At 53.9% G+C, this 19,454-nt stretch overlaps 2 protein-coding genes and 1 long non-coding RNA gene across 11 annotated transcripts in view; 1 reads left to right on the top strand and 2 right to left on the bottom strand.

Annotated features, from left to right (window-relative positions):
* Positions 1-2,928: 2,928 nt before the first annotated feature.
* LOC112581751 lies at positions 2,929-3,514 on the top strand. The gene is made up of 3 exons (XR_003106365.3): positions 2,929-3,015; positions 3,226-3,312; positions 3,389-3,514. It is a non-coding gene; the product is annotated as an uncharacterized LOC112581751 (long non-coding RNA).
* A 592-nt stretch (positions 3,515-4,106) lies between these two features.
* Positions 4,107-10,004, bottom strand: ROGDI (rogdi atypical leucine zipper). Its single transcript, XM_006054904.4, has 11 exons — positions 9,819-10,004; positions 9,668-9,739; positions 8,880-8,962; positions 8,587-8,641; positions 7,814-7,894; positions 7,077-7,172; positions 5,775-5,873; positions 5,311-5,424; positions 5,186-5,235; positions 4,955-5,081; positions 4,107-4,653 (listed from the first exon to the last, which is right to left on the bottom strand). The coding sequence occupies exons 1-11, from the start codon at positions 9,861-9,863 to the stop codon at positions 4,612-4,614; spliced, it is 864 nt and encodes a 287-aa protein (XP_006054966.1). The 5' UTR covers positions 9,864-10,004; the 3' UTR covers positions 4,107-4,611.
* Positions 10,005-10,313: 309 nt separating this feature from the next.
* Positions 10,314-19,454, bottom strand: part of GLYR1 (glyoxylate reductase 1 homolog) — a 31,850-nt gene continuing 22,709 nt past the window's right edge. For 4 of the 9 annotated variants that reach the window (XM_044935873.2, XM_044935876.2, XM_044935875.2 and 1 more), the window contains 6 exons: positions 18,431-18,541; positions 17,647-17,748; positions 16,783-16,945; positions 16,286-16,465; positions 15,550-15,674; positions 10,314-12,444 (listed from right to left, as the gene is read on the bottom strand). In XM_044935873.2, the coding sequence (XP_044791808.1) occupies positions 12,370-12,444; positions 15,550-15,674; positions 16,286-16,465; positions 16,783-16,945; positions 17,647-17,748; positions 18,431-18,541 (756 nt within the window). In that variant the 3' untranslated portion in view covers positions 10,314-12,369. The remainder of the gene's footprint in view (positions 12,445-15,549; positions 15,675-16,285; positions 16,466-16,782; positions 16,946-17,646; positions 17,749-18,430; positions 18,542-19,454) is intronic. The other 5 variants (XM_044935874.2, XM_044935877.2, XM_044935871.2 and 2 more) reach the window with 3 other exon arrangements.

Genomic DNA, 19,454 nt, shown 5'->3' with positions numbered 1-19,454 from the left:
CCACTCCATGTGAAGCCCAAGGAGTGACCACGTTGTGTTTATTCATTCATCAGTTAACAGATATTTTGGGGGTGTTTCCACTTTTGGGCTACTGTGAAAAATGATGCTGTGAACATTTGCATACAAGTTCCTGTGTGGACGAGGAGTGGAGTGGAACTGTCAGGTCCTGACAACTCCATGCGTAACTTTTCCATGAACCGCCAGAAACTGGTTTCTACAGTGGCTGCATCCCTTCCGTTTTGCACTAGAACAGTCATTTGAAAGCTACCGCTCCTGGGCAACACCAATCAGATCTCAGAATGGGATGGGCGGGGGTGGGGGTGGGGGACGGAGGGTTTAAGACAAGGATCCCAGCACAGGAGACTCTGTTATGGTGGTCAAGGGCTCCGGGGTTTGAATGCCTGGGTTTGGGTTCTGAGTACTCTGCTCGCTGGGTGTGATCAGAAGAATCATGGTGCCCAAAGACATTCTCATCTGAACTCCTAAATATGTTACCTTACATGGCAAAAGGGACTTTGCAGATGTGACTAAGGATTTTGATGGGGAGATGATCCTATGAACCAATCACAGGGATGCTTATGAGAGGGAGGCAGGAAGGGCAGAGCCAGAGGTGTGAGGATGGGGATGGGGTACAAACCAAGTAACAGGGGTGCGAGGCCTCTAGAAGCGGGAAAAGCCAAGGAATGGATCCTCCCCTGGGGGATCTACAGGAGGAAAGCTGTCCTACTCAGTCATTTTAGACCTTCACCTCCAGAACTGTAAGATGATACACTTGCATTATGTCACTAAGTTGTGTACAGTAGTATGTCACAGCAATAACAGGAAATGAACGCATTACATGTATGACCTGAACTAGCTGGTGAACTTCTCAAGACCTCAGTGTACACATCTGTAAAATGGGACTAGCAAATATACCTGCTTGAGGACTGCCGTGAGGAATAAACTGGGTAATGTACGTACAGCCATTCTTCTCAGTTCAAGACCACTACGATAAAGCAAGTGTTAGTCTCTCAGTCATGTCCGACTTTTTGTAGCCCCATGGATTGTAGCCCGCCAGACTCCTCTGTCCATGGGATTCTCCAGGCAAGAATTCTGGAGTGGGAATCTCGCGATAAAGCAAATACTACGATAAAATGATTCTCATGGATTTTTTGGTTTCCCAGGGCACATAAAACTGTTTGCACCACACTGTAGTCTATTAAGTGTGCAACAGCATTGTGTCTAAATGTACAAATTTTAACTAAAAAATACTTTGCTGAAAAATGCCAAAACAACATTGAAGACCACTAATCACAGATTGCCCTAACAAATATAGTAGTGATAAAAATGTTTCCAAATGCTGCTGGAAAAATGCTACCAATAAGACTCACTCAACTCAAGCCGGCACAAACCTTCAATCTGTCAAAAAAACACACCATCTGTGAAAGTGCAGTAAACAAAGGTGAACCCATGTAGGGTCAGGCAGAGCCTAATGCTAGCCAACATGTTTTCCCAGCAAGACTGTAAGCCCAAGGGACACACAGGTGTGTCCACCTGGTTTACAGCCAGTCCCAAGTGCTGACATGGCCTGGCCCCTGCTATGGGGGCAGGGGGGCCGTGAGAGCTGCCTCCAGCTGCTGTGTCAGGGGCCCCCAGGCCCCAGTTTCTGGGGAGAGAGCTCATGCAAGCGACCTTAACTATCATCTTGCGGGGTCATCATGAGGGTCAGAACGGCGAGACCCTGGAGGCTACAGCTGTGCCACCAGGCACAAGACGGCTGCCCGGGCACGGGTGGTGGACAGGTAACTGCTTCTCTCTCCCCTCACCTCCTTGTCTCCATTTTTACCTCCCTCTATCCCTCTAACCGGAGAAGGCAATGGCACCCCACTCCAGTACTCTTGCCTGGAAAATCCCACGGATGGAGGAGCCTGGTAGGCTGCAGTCCATGGGTTCACTAAGAGTCAGACACAACTGAGCGACTTCACTTTCACTTTTCACTTTCATGCATTGGAGCAGGAAATGGCAACCCACTCCAGTGTTCTTGCCTGGAGAATCCCGGGGACGGGGGAGCCTGGTGGGCTGTCATCTGTGGGATCACACAGAGTCGGACACGACTGAAGTGACTTAGCAGCAGCAGCATCCCTCTAACCCATGAAATTAAAAGACGCTTACTCCTTAGAAGGAAAGTTATGACCAACCTAGACAGCATGTTAAAAAGCAGAGACATTACTTTGCCAACAAAGGTCCATCTAGTCAAGGCTATGGTTTGTCCAGTGGTCATGTATAGATGTGAGTTGGACTGTAAAGAAAGCTGAGCGCTGAAGAATTGATGCTTTTGAACTGTGGTGTTGGAGAAGACTCTTGAGAGTCCCTGGGACTGCAAGGAGATCCAAAGAGTTCATCCTAAAGATCAATCCTGGGTGTTCACTGGAAGGACTGATGTTGAAGGTGAAACTCCAATAATTTGACCACCTGATGCAAAGAAGTGACTCACTGGAAAAGACGCTGGGAAAGATTGAGGACAGGAGAAGGGGATGACAGAGGATGAGATGGTTGGATGATATCACCGACGCAATGGACATGAGTTTGGGTAAACTCCGGAGTTGGTGATGGACAGGGAGGCCTGACGTGCTGCAGTCCATGGGGTCGCAGAGTTGGACACAACTGAGCTACTGAACTGAACTGATCCCTCCAACCCACCACTGTCTTTTTGTGTCTTTTTTTCACCTGTGAAGCCAACAGAGGCTGAAGGCCTGGCTGTCCCAGGTTGCTACTCTGGTCTTTTGAGAAAAAGTGACCCAGAGTAAAGAGGCCGCCAGGCCTGTGGCCTCTTGCCTGCTCCCGCAGCACTCGCGCGGAGGTTCAGAGGCACAAAGCACAGCTGTGGGGCACAGGGCCCGCCGCCTCTTGAGCTCCTGGCGGGTGGGGTTGTGCTGGGGGAGTGGTGGGAGGCGGGGCAGGTTGCTAAGGCCTCAGGTCCTGCGGACCTGGAAGCTGGAGGCAATCCGTGCTCCCTGGACCTAGGAGCCAGGTGGGGTAGGTGGTGGGGGTCCGGGGATGGGGTTGCTTTGGGGGGCAGGTGGGAAGGGGGTTGCCTAGGCCAGGGTCAGGGGAGGTGCAGGAGAGAGGCAGGGTAGGGGTGAGGCTCCAGGGGACGGTGTGGGAGGACAGTGCAAGGGCTGGCCTGCAGCAGCCCCAGTGAAGCCAAGATTCTGAGGGGCCCTCTGTTGGGGGGGTCTGGAGCAGGTGGCAGCCAGGACCTCCCAGCTGAGATGGAGTGGACGATCCTGCTCTTCCACTCCAAGTGGACCATCGCCTTTGTCTTTGGCCTCGGTGAGTGCGTCTCAGCCCCGGCCCCCATCAGCCTCCCAGGCCCAGGGCCTTATCTGGACCCCCGTCCTGCCCACAGTGGTCGTGTTGCTCCTGCTGCTATTTGTCATCAACTCCAGCTGTGGCGGCTGTATTCCCGGCTGTGGCGGCTGTATTCCCGGCTGTGGCAGCTGTATTCCCTGTGGCAGCTGTATTCCCTGCTGTGGCAGCTGTATTCCCTGCTGTGGCAGCTGTATTCCCGGCTGTGGCAGCTGTATTCCCTGCACGCCCTGCTGACAAAGCTGCTCCTCTAGGTCCCAGAAGGTGAGTTCCAAGCACCAGGGCCGGGCGGGCACTGGGGCAGCGAGGAGCTGCAGTAGGTTGGGCAGGGGGCCAAGGAGTGAAGTCACTGGCCCCCCTGTGCCTCTCTTGCAGGAATCCACCCCTACCCCAGGGATTTGATAACTTCGCCTGGACCCTTAATGCGGACAGTCCCTGCCTCCCTGTCTTTGCCCTGCTGGAGAGTAATAACAAAACCTCGTTCAGCCAAAGCCTGAGTCTAGAGCTCGTCCCGTCAGGGTGGGCAGTGCAGGTCCTTACGGCTTCACTGAGATGCCTACTGGGTTCTCCAGCCTTCAGCTGGCATGGCTGTTACCAGGAGACCTTAGGTGACATGCTGTAGCCACCCAGCCACTGTCTGTTCACCAGCCCACTCAGCCCCTCAGTACCTGGGAGGCCAAATCTCTGGGTACTCGGCCTGGCTAACTATCAGGGGCCCTTGGCCAGGTCCCCACCCAGACAGACAGAAGGGCTCCAGGCAAAGTTGGACAATCTTTATTTCTTGGACACCCCACCAGGGCTGCTAAGTGAATGCAGTCAAGGACACTATAGCTTGTGGTGGGGGGCTTCTGTCCTTATTCTCTCCCAGCCCACCCCTCAGGCTCAAGCGGGAGGGGGTGTGTGGCTGCCCCTCGCCCTCCTAGGGGTGGGGCCAGGCAGGAGGTGAAGGGGGAAGGAAGGAGAGCCTGGCTCCAGCCCAAGTCCAAAGGCTTTTGCCCTGTCGGGAGGCCAGGGTGTGGACTGGAGGCCACTTTGTGCCTCCTCACCTCCCCCATCCAAAACAAAAAGCCCATCGGCGTCCCTTCCTCCCAGCAGATCGTGTTCCATCCTGTCTGTGCAGGGGTGACAGGCAAGGTCATGTGAAGGGGGAAATAAATAGCCTGCAGAGCCCGGCCCTGGCCGGCACTCTGGGGTGGGACTGTGTGTAGGGAGGATGGACGTCCTGGGCTCCACTCCCAGGGGACAGGCTCTTGGGCGCTCTGTTCAGAAAGGCCTGCAGCTCCAGTAGCTGGAGAACACAGAGATCTGGGGAGGAGGGAGACGGAGGACGTGATGAGGGGTCGGCCCGGGGATCTGCCCTGCTGCAGCCTGTCACCCAAGGGCCAAGCGGCTGGAAGAAGACAGTGTTGCTGAGTGACATCATGGCCCACCCCCGACTGGTGTGCGCAGAGAGTGTAACAGATCTTAAGATCAGGGGTTGCTTTGGAGACACACAAGGAGCCCTTGGCATCCCCGCCCCCACCCCAAAAGAAGGGGCTGAATGGCCCGTGGACTGGCTGGCCTCCTCGGGGTGAGGTCCAGCCCGGCCCTGACCCTGTGTTCCCACCTTATCCTTGAGCTGCTGGCAGAGCTGCAGGGAGACAGTGAAGAAGACCAGGGCGTCGTTGAGCCAGGGGATCACTGACTCCACCTTGTGCACGTGGCTCACCTCCAGGCGCTGCGTGCCCCACTCGCTGAGGGGAGACGAGAGGGGCCCTGAGGGCGGCCCAGAGGGCCAGGGCCCCACCCTAGGAGGGGCGGGGGTGCTCCTGAGACCCCTCTCAGGTAGCATACTTACAACATGGCCCCGGGGCTGTGCAGTACGGCGCCTCCGGCTGGGCGGAAGTTCTAAACAAGAAAGCATCAGGTGGGGTCAGGCCTGGGACCACGGGGCGGGCGAGGGCAGGCTGGGTGGGGGCTCACCTTGGTGGAATTGGGCTGCAGGGCGTGCAGCTGGTACACGGTGAGGCAGAGCTTGTTGAGGTTGATGTAGACATTGACCAGGAGGTCAGAAGGCAGGGTGGGGGCGAACATCCGCTGTTGGGGGAGGGCCGGGCATCCAGGGGGGATGAGGGCCAGCAGGCACGTCCCACCCCCGCCCCTCCAACCACTATGGGGGGAATCCCAGTCCCCAGCCCGTGGACTGGGGCCTTCTGATTCTTGCCAGGTGCTCCGGGTAACTTACTGCACCACTGGGCTTGGACACCAGTGACCCGGTTCGAGGGGTGGGGGGAGATATATTTTGGGGATTCAGAATGGAAGCCAAAGACCCAATCCAAGAAAACCGCACAGAGAACTCTGTCAACAATCTGGGGCCTGCAGGATGCCCTGGCACCCCTGTGTCCCTCCCGCCTCTCCTGGAGCTGGGGTGGGCCTGAGGCACTGACCGTGAGGCCGCTGGCAGCAATCTCCGGCAGAGTGAGGGTGGCCGGAGTGGTGAGCCGGTTGCGGGCTCTGGTCAGCTGCAACATCACGGCGTCCATCAGCTGGGGGAGGAGAGCTGGTCACAGAGGCTGCCAGGGCAGCCCCATCAGGAGAAACCAAGTTAGGGGAGCTCCCAATTCCTTCCCTAGGGCTCACAGACTCAGGCCCTGAACCCCTGCAGCAGGGGGCTTGTTAAGATGTGGGTGATTGGGCTCCAGCTGGGGGCGGGGGCAGGACATCTGTGCTGCTGACCACCCATCCGGAAGGTTCTATTGTCTGGGACCCGGGGTCCTGGTCCAATTGGGGTGGAGGAGCCCTGAAGTCAGTCCCAGAGGGCCAAGGGCTTTGAGGATGAGGGTTCAGGCAGTGAAGGAGCTTACAAGGAGGGACCCTAACTCAGCTTGGGTGTAAGGAGTCAGGGAGGGCTTCCTTGAGGAGTCACTGGGATGGGTGAGTTGAGGCCTTAAGGTGGACAGGAGCCCTGTTTTCACAGGTGAAGGAAACTGAAGTTCCATAGGTCCAAGGCCGCACGGCTGGGGAATGGTGGAACCTTTGGAGACTCATCCCCTCCCTCTGTGTGGGAGCAAAGCTCGCAGAGCCCCAGCGCCCACTGCTTCCAGCTCTTCACCCAGCTGCTGCTGTGGGCGCTGGGGTCACCTGGCTCCTGGGAAAGGCAGAATTACTGGGCTGCACATTACACCCCAAAGGACACTCACAGTTCTGAAAGGGACTTTGGTCCATCTGGTTTCGAGTTTTCATATCAGGCCCAGAGATGGCATGCAAACCACCCGAGGACACACAGCAAGCTGGAGGCAGGGCTAAAGTGTGAACTCAGGGAACCTGAGCTCATCTTGTCCCTTCACACCACGTGGACTCACTTTGTTAATTACAGAAGCTTTCCTGTTGCTGACAGTAATACCTGCAGCTCCCATCTACCGGGTGCTTACTCGAGGCAGCATCACCCGCGTTGTCATGATGGCAGGCACGACAGCTTGTCCCCCCCTTTATCAGGTGAGGGTACTGAGGCACAGAATGGCTAAGTAAGGGATCTGAGGTGGCCTGGCTCATAGTGCAGGCCCTGGGATCAGAACCCACATCTGTTTCTGGGGCCTGGGCCGTGAGCCATTCAACTGGCTGGAAGGACATGGTGTACACCGAGAGGTGAAGGGTCGACGCTCAGCTTCACCTGAGGGTGGGGGCAGAGCTTCCCAGGGGATCGATCGGTGGTCAGGGAACCGGGCTCTCCCACTCCTGAGGTGGCTCACCTTGAGGACCTCTGCTCCTGTCCTGAACTGGTAGCTCTCATCTCGGTTGGCGAGGAGGTAAATGGCTTGGCTCACGTGGTTCCTGGCATCTTGGATCTAAAAGCAGGGCCCACTGGGCGGTCAGTGGGCTGGGCCTCGGCAGGGAAAGGTGCCAGCCTCAGAACACCCATGGTCTCTGGGGGCCCAACCTATGGATCCCCACCCTGAGGGGGCCTATCTTCCTAGTAGGGCTGGGGTGGGTGCTGCCTGCCGGGCCTGGCTGGTGCAGTGAGGCGGCCTCAGTCCCCAGTTCCTTGCAGCTCACTTTCCAAAGGAGGACAGAGGGTAACAGAGGAAAGGCACAAGATAATAGATTGTTCAGATTTCACAAGGAAACAAGGTGATTGGGGGGTGGGCGGCGGCGAGGGAAGGCAACTCTTAAGCTGAAGCTTGTGCAGTGGCAAAAGTTGGGGAAGTGGACTCCAGGCAGAGGGACAAGCCCAAGCAAAGGCCGTGAAGTGGAAACAGCTGGTGGCCAGTGAGAGGGGAGAGGGAGGTGGCAGAAGCCAGACCCAATTACAGGACAGACTAGGAGACCAGGCACTGCCCACCCCAGCTGCACTGCTAGGAAACATCTTTGTAAGCCTGCTGCAGCCACAAGGCCCCGCAGCGGCCAGCCCTGGAGGCCTCAGCGCTGCAAGGGCCTGTTCCTGCCTGCCCTTGTGCCCTGGGCCCCGGCCAGGGAAGGGCCCAGTTACCTGCTGCAGTTTCCACTGCTTGTCCTCCCGGAAGGCAAAGTGCAGCAGCTGGTTGTTCCTGGGCATCTTCAGGTTCACGTCCTGCCAGGCAAGGGTGGGCTAAGCCGGGCAGAAGGATGTCCTCCTGCCGCTGGCCACTCTGAGCCCTTGAGCCAGGGGGCAGAAACAGAGTGTGTGTGTGGTGGCTCGAGCCTGAGCCACTCCATGTGGGAGAGGGGGAAGAACATGGCCATTTGGGCTGGGGCAAACAGGGAACAGGAAACAGGAACTCAGGCCAAGAGGAACCACAAAGAAATGAAAGGGAAAACAGCCGCGAAAGGGGAAGGTGGCTTCTGCTGGGAGGGAGGAGGTGAGTGGTTGTGGGCATATGGAGAACATTTGCAGGTGCCAAAGGACGTAACGCCCACCCGAGGAGGAGGACCTTCCCCCAGGCCTTGGCACCTGCTACAGGATCAAGTGCAGAGAGAGTTAAGATGTTGATCTGGGGCCAGCCTAACCCCGGGGCCAGGCTATAGGTAGTGCCGTGTGCAAAGCACCACCCACCACCCACCTCTCAATGGAGTAACACACCAATCTCAGAAGCAGGTTACGGGGGTTGCTGTCATTTTCAAACAAGGAAACCGAGGCCCAGAGAGGTCAAGGATCCTGCCCAGAGTCACACAGCTAGTGGGTGGCAGAGCTGAGCTAAAGCAGGGGGCCTCCCCCCACCCCCCGACTCTGGCCCGCTGGCTGCTCTGGTGGCATGGGAAGGGGCCAGGGGCCGGGGGACTCACCGCCTGGCTCAGCGCATCTCCCTGCAGAGTCAGCACGCCCTTCACCTGGTCTGTGCTACAACACGTGGGGGTCAGAGCAGCACCTGCAGCTGCCCCACCACCCCAGCCTCTCTGGGCTGTCACAGGATAGTCCAGCCTGTCCCACTGCACGCCCTCTGGACGCTGGAGCTGAAATCAGTCTGCAGGGCTGGGCCGTGGCCACACCACCAGTCCTAGAGGGTATCCCCAAGGGTCCCTCCTCCCAGAAGTCCACCGCGCAACCCCACCCCGGTTTCCACCCAGCCCAGGCTCACCCACAGCTGCCCAAGACGAAGTTCTCCTGCTTCGTGGGCCCCTCAGTGCCTGAGCCTGGCAGAGTGAAGCGGAGCGAGGCCTCCTGGGGGGCAAAGGGGAGCGGGGTAAATAAAGATCACCGACTCCAGCCCGGCCTTTGCTCCATAAGCTCCGCTCCCAGGGCCCCTCCCCCACGGCCAGTTTCAGTTCCTACCTGAACCCATACCTGCTCCTTCTACATTCCCTGGGGGTCTACCGTGTGTCCCATACAGGATAGAGGACTCAGAGACACCCTCCCCGTTTGGTTGACGAGCTTGGAAGTGGGGAGCAAAGTCTGAGAAGACAGTAGTCATGGCAACCGGTAATTCCGGCCTTATCAGGCACCGCCTGGACATTTTTTTGTATTTCCATTGGCTGTTTTTTTTAATCTTCACAACAGCCCTGAGGGCGGTACTGCTATCTCCCTTTTGCAAAGGGGAGGCCCAGAGAGATCGAGGACTTGGCTGAGGTCAAAATGCTGGGTCCTTCAGATAGGAAGTTAAACGTCAATTTCAAAGAGTAGCTTCCCCGACTCCGGGGCTCAATCCAGGTCCGCAGCCCTGGCAGGACGGCTTGTGGAACTGGGTAATTATCTGCTGGCGCCCCGGGGTAGACGCTTTTTAAGTCCTAGGACTGAGTCCGGGGCCTGAGGGCAGGGCCTGGTCTGAACACCGCGCGTCGGGTACGCAGCAGCCTCAGGAGGCCGAGGAGGAAGCCGCGCTGGGGGAGGGTGGGGAGGGTGGGCGCCCGCACAGGTCCTCGAGGTTACCTTGAGGATGTCCTGCAGTTGCCTCAGCACGGCATGCACCTCGTCGTGTAACAGCCAGCGAAACTCCTCCTCCTGCGGGGATAGGCCCGCTGTCAGCCGTCCCGGCCCACGACCGCCTCCCTCCCGGCCCGGCCCGGCCCGCGCGCCTCACCAGCACCGCCCGCTCCGCCGCTGTCGCTGCCATCACGGTCGCCATCGCCGCCGCTCGCTGCTCACAGCGACCGTCGCGGGTGCGCGGTCAGCCGGTGGCTCCCGGGCCCACCCTCGCCGCCGATTGGCTGCGCGGGCGCCCGCCACGCCCCCAGCTCGCAACGCCGCGAGCGCCGCGGACCTGCCCCCGCCGGCTCGCTCCGAACACGGCGGCGCTGCGATCTCTGGCTGCAGCATCCGCAGCCGTTCACCGGCCTGGGCGCGGCGCTCGCTCGTCCCGCCCCTCCTCGGCTCTGATAGGACGCCCTGCACTGGGCACGCTCGGGGATTGGCCAGCGGTATGGCTAGCTCTCGTCGCACCCGGCGGCTGGCCGCCTGGGTAGCCTGTTCCAGCCCGGTCTCGTCTCCTAGCTCCGTTGGTCCCGGAGGGACAACCCCCCTCCTCTCCCGCGTGGTGCTTGGTGTCAGGGCGCAGACCACCCCACCAAGGTCACAGTTGTGTTACCAAGAAACGTTTTTATTTTGCTTGCAGTAGCTTTTTGTTAATTGCACAAAATCATGTTTTTGCCATTTAAACATTATCACACAATCCTATTCTGAAAGACAAATGTTCATTAAAAACAAAGCAAAAATAAAAATTCACAACCTTAATTACCTAGATTTGTCATTTAAAGGTTTAAAGGAAAAAAAAGGGAGTGGTGGACGAGGGGCTTTCTTACAAGCTTTTCACAAGTGTCACATTTTCTCCTTTAAGAGGGAAGGATCTCAAAACAAAGGTGAAATAGCTTAAACAGAAATATTCATAAAAAGGAACTTTACAGAATTGTCAACAATATTAAGACAACATTGACTAACCAGTTTCATTACAGCATCTTCCCCCACCCCCACCCCCGTGTCCCGCTAGGACTAGAACAGGCTTTGTGTTCATACAGAATTCAAAATCCCAGTGAAATTAACAACTGTGTCAAAAACCACAGGCATCTCCCCTGCCCTCCCCACCCCCATGTTTTCTGAGATCCCCTATCCTGGGTTCTGATCAGTGGAAAAGGGCCAAAGCTGCGAGGGGGAGGGGCACACACCAGCGTGGCCACCTCAAATTGTGTTTATCACTATATATTCACTACAAACGCTGAACTTCCGCACAGCCTGACTTTGGAGAATCCAACCCATGCAGGGGGAGAGAACACTGACATCCTTTGGGTGACTTCTCCTTGTTCTCATGCCACGTTCCAAGCCCCTCTGGTCCCCTATCCAAGGAGAAATGCTCAGATTCACCTCTGAGGGTCAGTGAGCTCTGGTAACGTCAAGCCTAGATCTCCTCTTCTCTCCCGACAGACCCCAGGGCCCTGAAAGCACCGAAGACCAAGCTGCTGGCTTAAGTGAAGACACTCATTTCTGTTTCAAGAGCAGAGCCTAAGAAATGGTCGTCATTGGTCAGGCTGGGTATGGACCAACGGAGGAACAGACAGAATGAAATACTGTCTCCATGGGAGGAAAGGGGGAAGGGAGGCGAATGGAGAGAGGTGGGCACACAGAGGACTTGTGCAGGGACAGGCTGGAAAAGGGGGGACTGCTGTGAGGGGACCTGGGTCAGAGTGGCTCTTCAGAACCAGGTGGAAGGTCTGTGGCATAACGGAAACAGGAAGGAAGCCCCTTCCCCCATTCACTCCTCAGTGGTTGCCCTCAGGACCCCTTCCTAAGGGCTGGAATGCAAATCCAAATACTACAACAGCCTGGTGAGGAAGTCGGATCCCAGCCCAGGCTCCACAGTGACAGTGACTTCTGGGACAGGTGCGCAAAAGCAGTGAGGAGAGCAGGCTTCCAGGAGGTTTGCCTAGGGTGGGCTGTTTGTCGCTTTCCCTGGAAAGCCAGAGGCCTGTCTTTGCTTGACTGTGTCCATCTCTTTTCAGCTCACAAAGGCATTTATGGAGAGTTGGTTGCACACTGGTAGCTTAAACGTGACAATCCTCATCAGCGGGTCACCTGAGGTTGGAGGGGCCATGCGACCCTCTGCTTAAGAGTCTTGCTGGCTCATCGTAGCCTAGAGCTCCTCTCCGCGTGGAATCCAGTGGGGGACAGTGGACAGAACCACAGCCTCTTCGCTCTGAGGGAAGCAGTGGGAAACCTTCCAGTTCTCACTGCTGACTTGAGTTCCTCAACTGGAAGGGTCGGAGATAAGACAGCTCGGAAGAAGGGAAAACAAAAAAGCCAGGCAGCAGTTTCTGGGCAGCTTCTATCCTGGGGCAAGAGCCAGTGTGGTGTTCGTGTGTTTGTGTGTGGGGTGTGTGTGTGTGAGAACACACAGCCACCTAGTCCATGGCCAGTGCCCAGCTCAAGAGCCTCCCCACAGGCCACTCCTGCTGATACCCCTCCTCTCTCCAGGACCTCCAGGGGAGGAGCGATGCTGTGTGCTGTGCTCATGGCAAGTCTCAAAGTCTGTATAAAAGGAGATGGAGACAGGTGGACTGGTCCAGAGTTAAGTCCCAGGACCCCAACTCCGTGTGAGGAAGAGGGGGTCATAGGGAAGACAGGGGTGGGTTGGGGTCAAGGACTTAGTGTATATAGGCTCGGTACACGGCAGACATGTCATTGTCAGACTGGTCCAGTGCCTTGGCTCTTTTGTACACCTGGAAAAAAAAACACAGGTTTAGTCTGGCCACAGAGCTGACTTACAGACAGACCTGCTTCCTAGAGGGGTTCTAGGTGCGGTTAGGTGGGTAGGTTCTGGACCCCAGGCTGTCTGGGTGTGACTCCTGGATCTCCCAGATCTGGCCTGACCTTGGACTAAGTACCTCAGTTTCTCTGTGCCTCCAGCACTGCTTCTTGATTTCATGGGGAGGCTAACAGGGTTACAGTGAAGGTTAAATGGACTGAGGGATGTAAAGTGCTCAGGGCTCAACACTGGTTAGTAGTTACAATCACATCCCTTCCATCTGAAGATGCTCCGGGGCCTTCCCCATTCTCTCTGGGCTGCTGCCCCTGTCCTGCCCCGTCAGCTCCAGGGCCTTCCCCGTCATCCATCTGAAGTACCAGGTGCGCCACTTTACTCGACCACCTCCATCCCTTTACTCTGTTCCATTTTATTCACAATTCTAACCTTCTGGAATTCTTCCTTGTTGAAACATTTATGTGCTTACCTTGTGCCTCCTTCCATTAGAATGTAACCTCTACAAGGAAGAGAAGGGGCTGTACTATGTCCCCAGAGCCTAGAATGGTCCTTGGCAATTAACAAACAGCCACTCCAAAGGTACCAGGTGAATATGAAAGAGTGTGAGAAAACTTAAAAAAGCCATCATTCAATAAGGGCAGGGCAATGTCCAGTCATGTTGAAAAAATGCAGCTGGACACAGGTGTATTTTTTTTCTATTTTTAAACATAGTTCAGTTGGAGCCATCATGATTGATGTCCATTACAGCTCGGGTATAGCTGTGAACTCAGAACAAAGGCTAAATAAAGACCTTTTTCAGATAAAAGAGAACTAATTGTTGCCAGCAGACCTGTGTTCAGGAAATGCTAAAGCAAGTTCTTCCAGCTGAACGAAAAACAATACCAGAGAGAAATTCAATTCTTCAGAAAGGAAAGGAAAGAACTGGAAATGGTAGAGAAACAGAAACTTATCTTTTCTCTGAATATCTTAGAATTCATATGATTACTAAAGCGAGACACTCCAACAATGGTGGGCTTAAAATAAAAGCAAACATAAAATATAGGACACTTGTACACTAAAGCAAGGGTTCTCAACCTGGGGTCCTTTTGCTCCCCACCTGGAGCGACATTTGGTAACGTCTGGAGACATCTCCTATCAGCCAAGGGGGTGCAGTCACATCCAGCGGGTAGAGGACAGGGATGCCACAATGCACTGGACAGCTCCCACAGCAAGTATCAGCGGTGCCCAGGCCGAGGAGCAATGCTTCCAAGGATGAGAGGGAGGAAGTGGCAAATGGATACACATTTTACGTAGAGGGCCAATCTAGGACGTGAAGTTAAGATGCATACAGTAATCCCGAGAGGAAAGACAAAATAAAGATGATGCACTTGTTAAAAAAAAGCCATAAAAAAAGCCAATAGATAAAAAATGGGATCCTAAAAAACATTCAAATGTTCCAAATGAAAGGAGAAAGAGACAGACAAAAGCCAGGGGGACAAATGGCAATCAAATGATAAAACACTAGCTCCAAATTCAACCACACACCAACAGACTTCAAGACAAAGTCTAAATGTTAGTGGACTACTTAGCCTTAAGATCCTGAACTCCAAAACAGTGGAAAACCTAAATTCACAACATCGAAATGGCCAGAAACCACCATGCTCCACTGAGAAATGAACCAAAATGTCTGTTTCCAAGTCCATGAATCCTGTAGAGTCAGGGAGGGGCAAGTGGAAATCACCTGGCAGAGAAGTGCTCCCAACACAAGATACCACAGAACCCTTCAGAAGTAACCAGTTACAGATAAACTCATCAACGAAAAACCATACAACAGCCAGGAACTTCACTGCCAAGAGAGAACCTGAAGGTAAGACACGAGGAACCAGAAATTGTACTGCAGCCCGGGGGGGTGAAGTAAGTACTCAGATGTTCAGACAGACAAGGAAGAGAGAGACACAGAATTCAAGGACAGAAGATTAGTCAACTATGAAAAGGCAGGTTACTGTGTATTTTTTACTGATTTTTGGCTGCACTGCTCAGCTTGTGGGACCTTAGTCCCCCAACCAGGGATCAAACCGAGGCCCCCACCAGTGGGAGCACAGAGTCCTGACCACTGGACCCTCAGGGAGCTCCCCAATACTGTGTATCTGCATTTCTTTGCCTCTACAGGAAAAGCCACTAGAGACCTCTATTTAACTTGGATAAAAATGTATACAGCTTATAGCACTTGAAAGAGAGAACTTCTAAAATGAATCCACATGATTTATATATGTATGTGTCTCACAAAATGTGGTTCTTACTGCAATTCAAAGATAAATATTGCTCAGCTGTTGTACTTCTATCAGATTGAAATAAAAGATGTAACACACGGAAACTGTAAACCTGAGAAGGCTATAGTGGCCATATGAAAGTCTGACAACAAACTTCAAGACAAAGATCAAGATGGACACTTCTTAATAACAAAAGGGCAAATTCATCAGGAAGGCAGTACAACCATAAACGGCTAAGAGCCCAATAACAAAAACTTCCAAAGATACTAAGTGAAATGGACAAAATTAAAAGGGAAACGAATAATCCCACAATGATAGTTGGAGATTTTAACATCCCTTTCTTGGCAATTAAAAGAACTGGATAAAAAGGTTAGTAATGATGATCTGAAAAAATACTACTAGCTATCTCGACCTAACTGATACATGCAAAACAGTCTTCTTAAGTGAATACGGCACACCCACCAAGACAGACCATCTGCTAGGCCACAAAACAAGTCTGAATCGATGCAGAGTTAAAAGCCATACGGAGTGTATTTTTTGACCACGAAGATACATTAGAAATCAATAACCATTTGATATCTAGGAAATCCTTTAGGATTTTTATTCATATTTGACACACTTTTAAGTAACCCACAGGTCAAAGAATTTCCAGAGAAGTCAGCATGGATTGGAGGAGACACACAAGCCTAAAACCAACAACCTAAGACTCCCCCTGGAGAGGTCAGACACAGCCAAGCCAAGGCAAAGTTGCAGAGGGGCAGTGCAAGGGAGACAAGGGAAGTCTGCAGGCCCCACCCACAGCCTCCTGCAGTTACCTCATTGGCTGCAGCAGCCATGGGGGTCGGATGGTTGACGGCATCACCTAGCGCAATGGCTAAACGGAGATCCTTCTGAATGTATTTCAGGTAGAAATCGGGCTTAAAGTTTCCTTGCAGGATATCTGAGGAGGGAAAGGCATCCACCAGAAGAATTAAAAGGATCCTAAATAAGAAAACATCTGGAGCACTGTCAGGGCTCAACACCTAGCATTTCCTCCTCCTCAGACACCCAAGAGACAAGTTCCCAGCTTGCACCCCCAAATCCTACGGGGCTTCCCTCAGAGCTCAGCCGGTAAAGAATCTGCCTGCAATGCAGGAGACCCCGGTTCATTTTCGGGGTCAGGAAGATCCGCTGGAGAAAGGATAGGCTACCCATTCCAGTATTCTTGGGCTTCCCTTGTGGCTCAACTGGTAAAGAATTCGCCTGCAGTGAGGGAGACCTGGGTTCAATCCCTGGGTTGGGAAGATCCCCTGGAGAAAGGAAAGGCATCCCACCCCAGTATTCTAGCCTGAAGAATTCCATGGATTGTATAGTCCATGAGGTCGCAAAGAGTCAGACGCGACTGAGCAACCTTCACTTCACTTTGACTGGGGGCCAGACTGACTGGAGAGGATGTGTCATTCACACAGAAGGAGCTCCCCAAGAAGACACTGCTCTGTGATGGCTGCTCGACCCAGCTCCCCAGCTAGAACCAAAACTAAAACGCAACAAGAGCGGTCAAAGGCAACTTACTTTGGCACTTCTGGTCCAGGAAGATGCTGGCCAACTGTCCCTGATTGAGGATGTCCAAGAGTGTCTGCTGGGACTGGCCTGTGACTTGGGCCAGGGTGAGCCCCTCTGCAATGGTGGCCATGAAGCTCCCCTGGACCATGTTCACAATCAGCATCATCTTAGCTGCGTTGCCAACCTCACCTGCCCAGGGCAAAGAACTGTGGTCACGTCCCAGGAATCCCATGCGGAGGGACTTTCTGCCCACCCTCACCCCTGCTCGGACCCACCTCTACACCCAGGGGAGGCCCCATTCACCTGCCCCTGACAGAACTGGCTCTGACCCTTCTGGCTCTTCCTCCTTGCAGGCACTGACTGTGCAAGTCAAAGAAACCTTCCCACGGGGGCCCCAGGCAGAGAGGCCGTGCGGGACTGACGCTGTCCTCAGGGTGGTCTAGAGGGGATGTGGCCCACCCAGCCTCCAGGCCTGCAGTGGCCTGATGGGTGGGCAGGCGTGTTACCTAGAAAGAAGGAGGTCTTCCCCATTGCCTGGAAGCAGCTGCTGCAGTCCTCATACAAGCCCCTGTCTCCGGCCGCTAAGATCACCAACATCCCATCATTAGACAGCTGCTGATTCCCTGAGACCGGGGCTTCCAGAAAGCGGCCCCCCCTGGACACAATCACCTGGAAAGGAAAGTCACAGCTTCTGGAGGCTGTGCCTCTCACGAGGGTCTTGGGCAGGAAGCAAGGAGCACGCAGGGGCTGGAGCACTAGGCCCGCCACGCTGAGCCCCATAGCGGACATGTGTACCAAGGTGCTGGGCTGATGTTGGGGGAGGGCCAGCAGACTGTCCTCCACCAGATGCTCGAATCCCATGCAGGAGACAGCGAGGAGCTGGGGGTCCTCAGAGGCTCCCATTACAAAGATATCAGCAACACGACCACACTACGGCTTGGCCGACCACACTTTCTAGGACAGACACGGCCCTTCTTTGATTTCAGCTGCTCTTTGAACACACGTGGGCCACAAGTCACCACCACCTCCTCACCTTGGCCCAGAGGCTCAGGGTGGGGGGATATCCTGCTAGTATCAACTGCAGAAAGCTATTTAAACCACAAAGACCCTGCTGGCAGACTGGACTGCTTCCAACTGAGAGGCTAGCAGCCACGGGACCTGACGCCTCTCCCAGCTAAGAAGCACTTCTCCTGTCTCAGCCATGCAGACTAACTGTAGACTTGAAGGCAGAGAGTGAAAACAGGCTAGAATCCCATAGTCTCTGCTGTGGCTCTGGAGTAACTATGTGGCCCACACTGGGGTGCGGTGAGCCTGGGTCTTGGGCTCCAACTGAAAGGACGCTGGAGGGCCAGCCTGAATGAGGCTGCTACCTGGGCCAGCTCGGTGACTGTGTCAGCGTCCACCGTTGACATGTCCACGTAGCACTTCCCGGGGCGGATCCCCTGAAGCACTCCACTGGGGCCCAGCACCAGCTGTGGGGACACAAGGGAGAAGCAATAGCCCAGGCTCCCAGCCAGACACCCAGGTGACCCTCAGACCTAAGGTCAATGTCCTGCTGATTTTTTCTGGCTCATTTCCCAAACAGAAGCTATTAAAGCTCAAAAGAGAAGAGCATGTAAATAAGCAAAGGAAACAGAAGAATTTATGCTATGTTCCCATTTACCATCAAAAAGAATATATGTGTATTTCTTTTTAATAAAAGCCTCCCATTGAAAAGATGAAAGGTCAGTATTTATTTTTTGGCTTCTTTGAATTTACCTGGATTAGTTTAGTCACGAGTTCAACAAGATAACTACTGCACTTGAACTTTTAAAGTATACAAATACAGTGACAGCTAAATATAGGAACTTGGCACATGGACCAAAGGCACACTCAGCCTCAAAGCTTCCAGCTCACCAGGAACACATGAGCTTGTCAGGAACCATTTCAGCACAGACCTCAGGGACCCCAGTCAGTGTCATTCTTTGTTCTGAATTAAAGGAAGTCTTGTGTTCAGTCTACGCAAACACCCTTCACAATGGGAGATGGCCCCCAAATGGGACACCCAACCCCCCACATGCAGACACTCACTCGGTGTGCAGGGGACAAGGGGAGGAGGCCAGCCAGCGTTCCTGGCCACAACCTGAGATGCTGGGGGGAGGGAGGGATCCTTACGTCCTTGGCTGCCTTTGGGTCCGACACGCAGGCAAAGGTGATGTCACAAGTTGAAACGACTTCAGCGGGGGTTCTTCCTAGGCGGGCCCCCTCCTGGATGAACAAATCACACTGCAAAAGTCACAGATCCTAATGTGAGCTGCAGGCAGTGCACAACACACACACTAGCCAGGCCAGAGACACAGCGCCCAGTGCTCCTGCGTGGCCTCCCAAGGCAGGCGGTCTGACTGCTCAAGGGGAAGTGGACGGGAGCCCCTTAAGGACAGTCTTGTGTGTCTGCAAACTTGGTGCCGAGGATGCATGTTCTACATTCTGCTCCACAGGAAGCACAAAACAAGTGTCTGCTGGAGGCTTCCTGAACCAAGAATGGGACATGAAAATTAATTGTCCACAGCTCTCTGTGGCTGTCTCGGCTGTGGTGAAATCTGCCCAGTGCTGTGTGAGCCAGGGAAGCAGGGCTAGGGCCAACAGGCTGCCACTTCCTACTGAATTGCTTCGGGTCGGGGTTGGGGGGGCATGGAGCAAAAAGCACTAACTCTTCTTTTTAAAAAAATAAAATCACCTGAACTATCTCATAACAAAATATATTGTTAACATTTTGGTCTATTTCCTTGTTCTATGGGCACTAAAAAAAGTATTTAGAATAATTTGGACCTATGATTTTGTATCTTATTTGCCCCACTGAGAGACGTATCTGAATTTACCTAATGGCTATCCTGGCCCAATTATAAATGACCCCAACAAATACATGTAAAGGACTTCCCAGGTGGTTCAGTGGTAAAGAATCCACCTGCTAATGCAGGAGATGCAGGTTCAATCCCTGGGTCTGGAAGATCCCCTGGAGAAGGAAGTGACAATCCACTCCAGAACTCTTGCCTGGAAAATTCCATGGATGGAGGAGCCTGGTGGGCTCTAGTTCATAGTTTTGCAAAAGAGTGGGGCATGACTTAATGACTAAAACAACAAGAAGGGTAAAACTTCTTGCAGGTGAAGAAGCAACAGTTAGAACCAGATATGGAACAAC

The sequence above is a fragment of the Bubalus bubalis genome, chromosome 24, assembly GCF_019923935.1.
Source record: "Bubalus bubalis isolate 160015118507 breed Murrah chromosome 24, NDDB_SH_1, whole genome shotgun sequence".
NCBI lineage: Eukaryota > Metazoa > Chordata > Mammalia > Artiodactyla > Bovidae > Bubalus > Bubalus bubalis.
This window is presented reverse-complemented; position numbering and strand designations above follow the sequence as displayed.

Excerpts from the sequence above, each read along its gene's own strand:
- ROGDI (XM_006054904.4), bottom strand. The coding sequence starts at position 9,863 with ATGGCGACCGTGATGGCAGCGACAGCGGCGGAGCGGGCGGTGCTG. Across the intron at positions 9,740-9,818 it reads CGGCGGAGCGGGCGGTGCTG|GAGGAGGAGTTTCGCTGGCT; the intron begins GTGAGGCGCGCG and ends CTATCCCCGCAG. Across the intron at positions 7,173-7,813 it reads AGCAGTGGAAACTGCAGCAG|ATCCAAGATGCCAGGAACCA; the intron begins GTAACTGGGCCC and ends CCCTGCTTTTAG.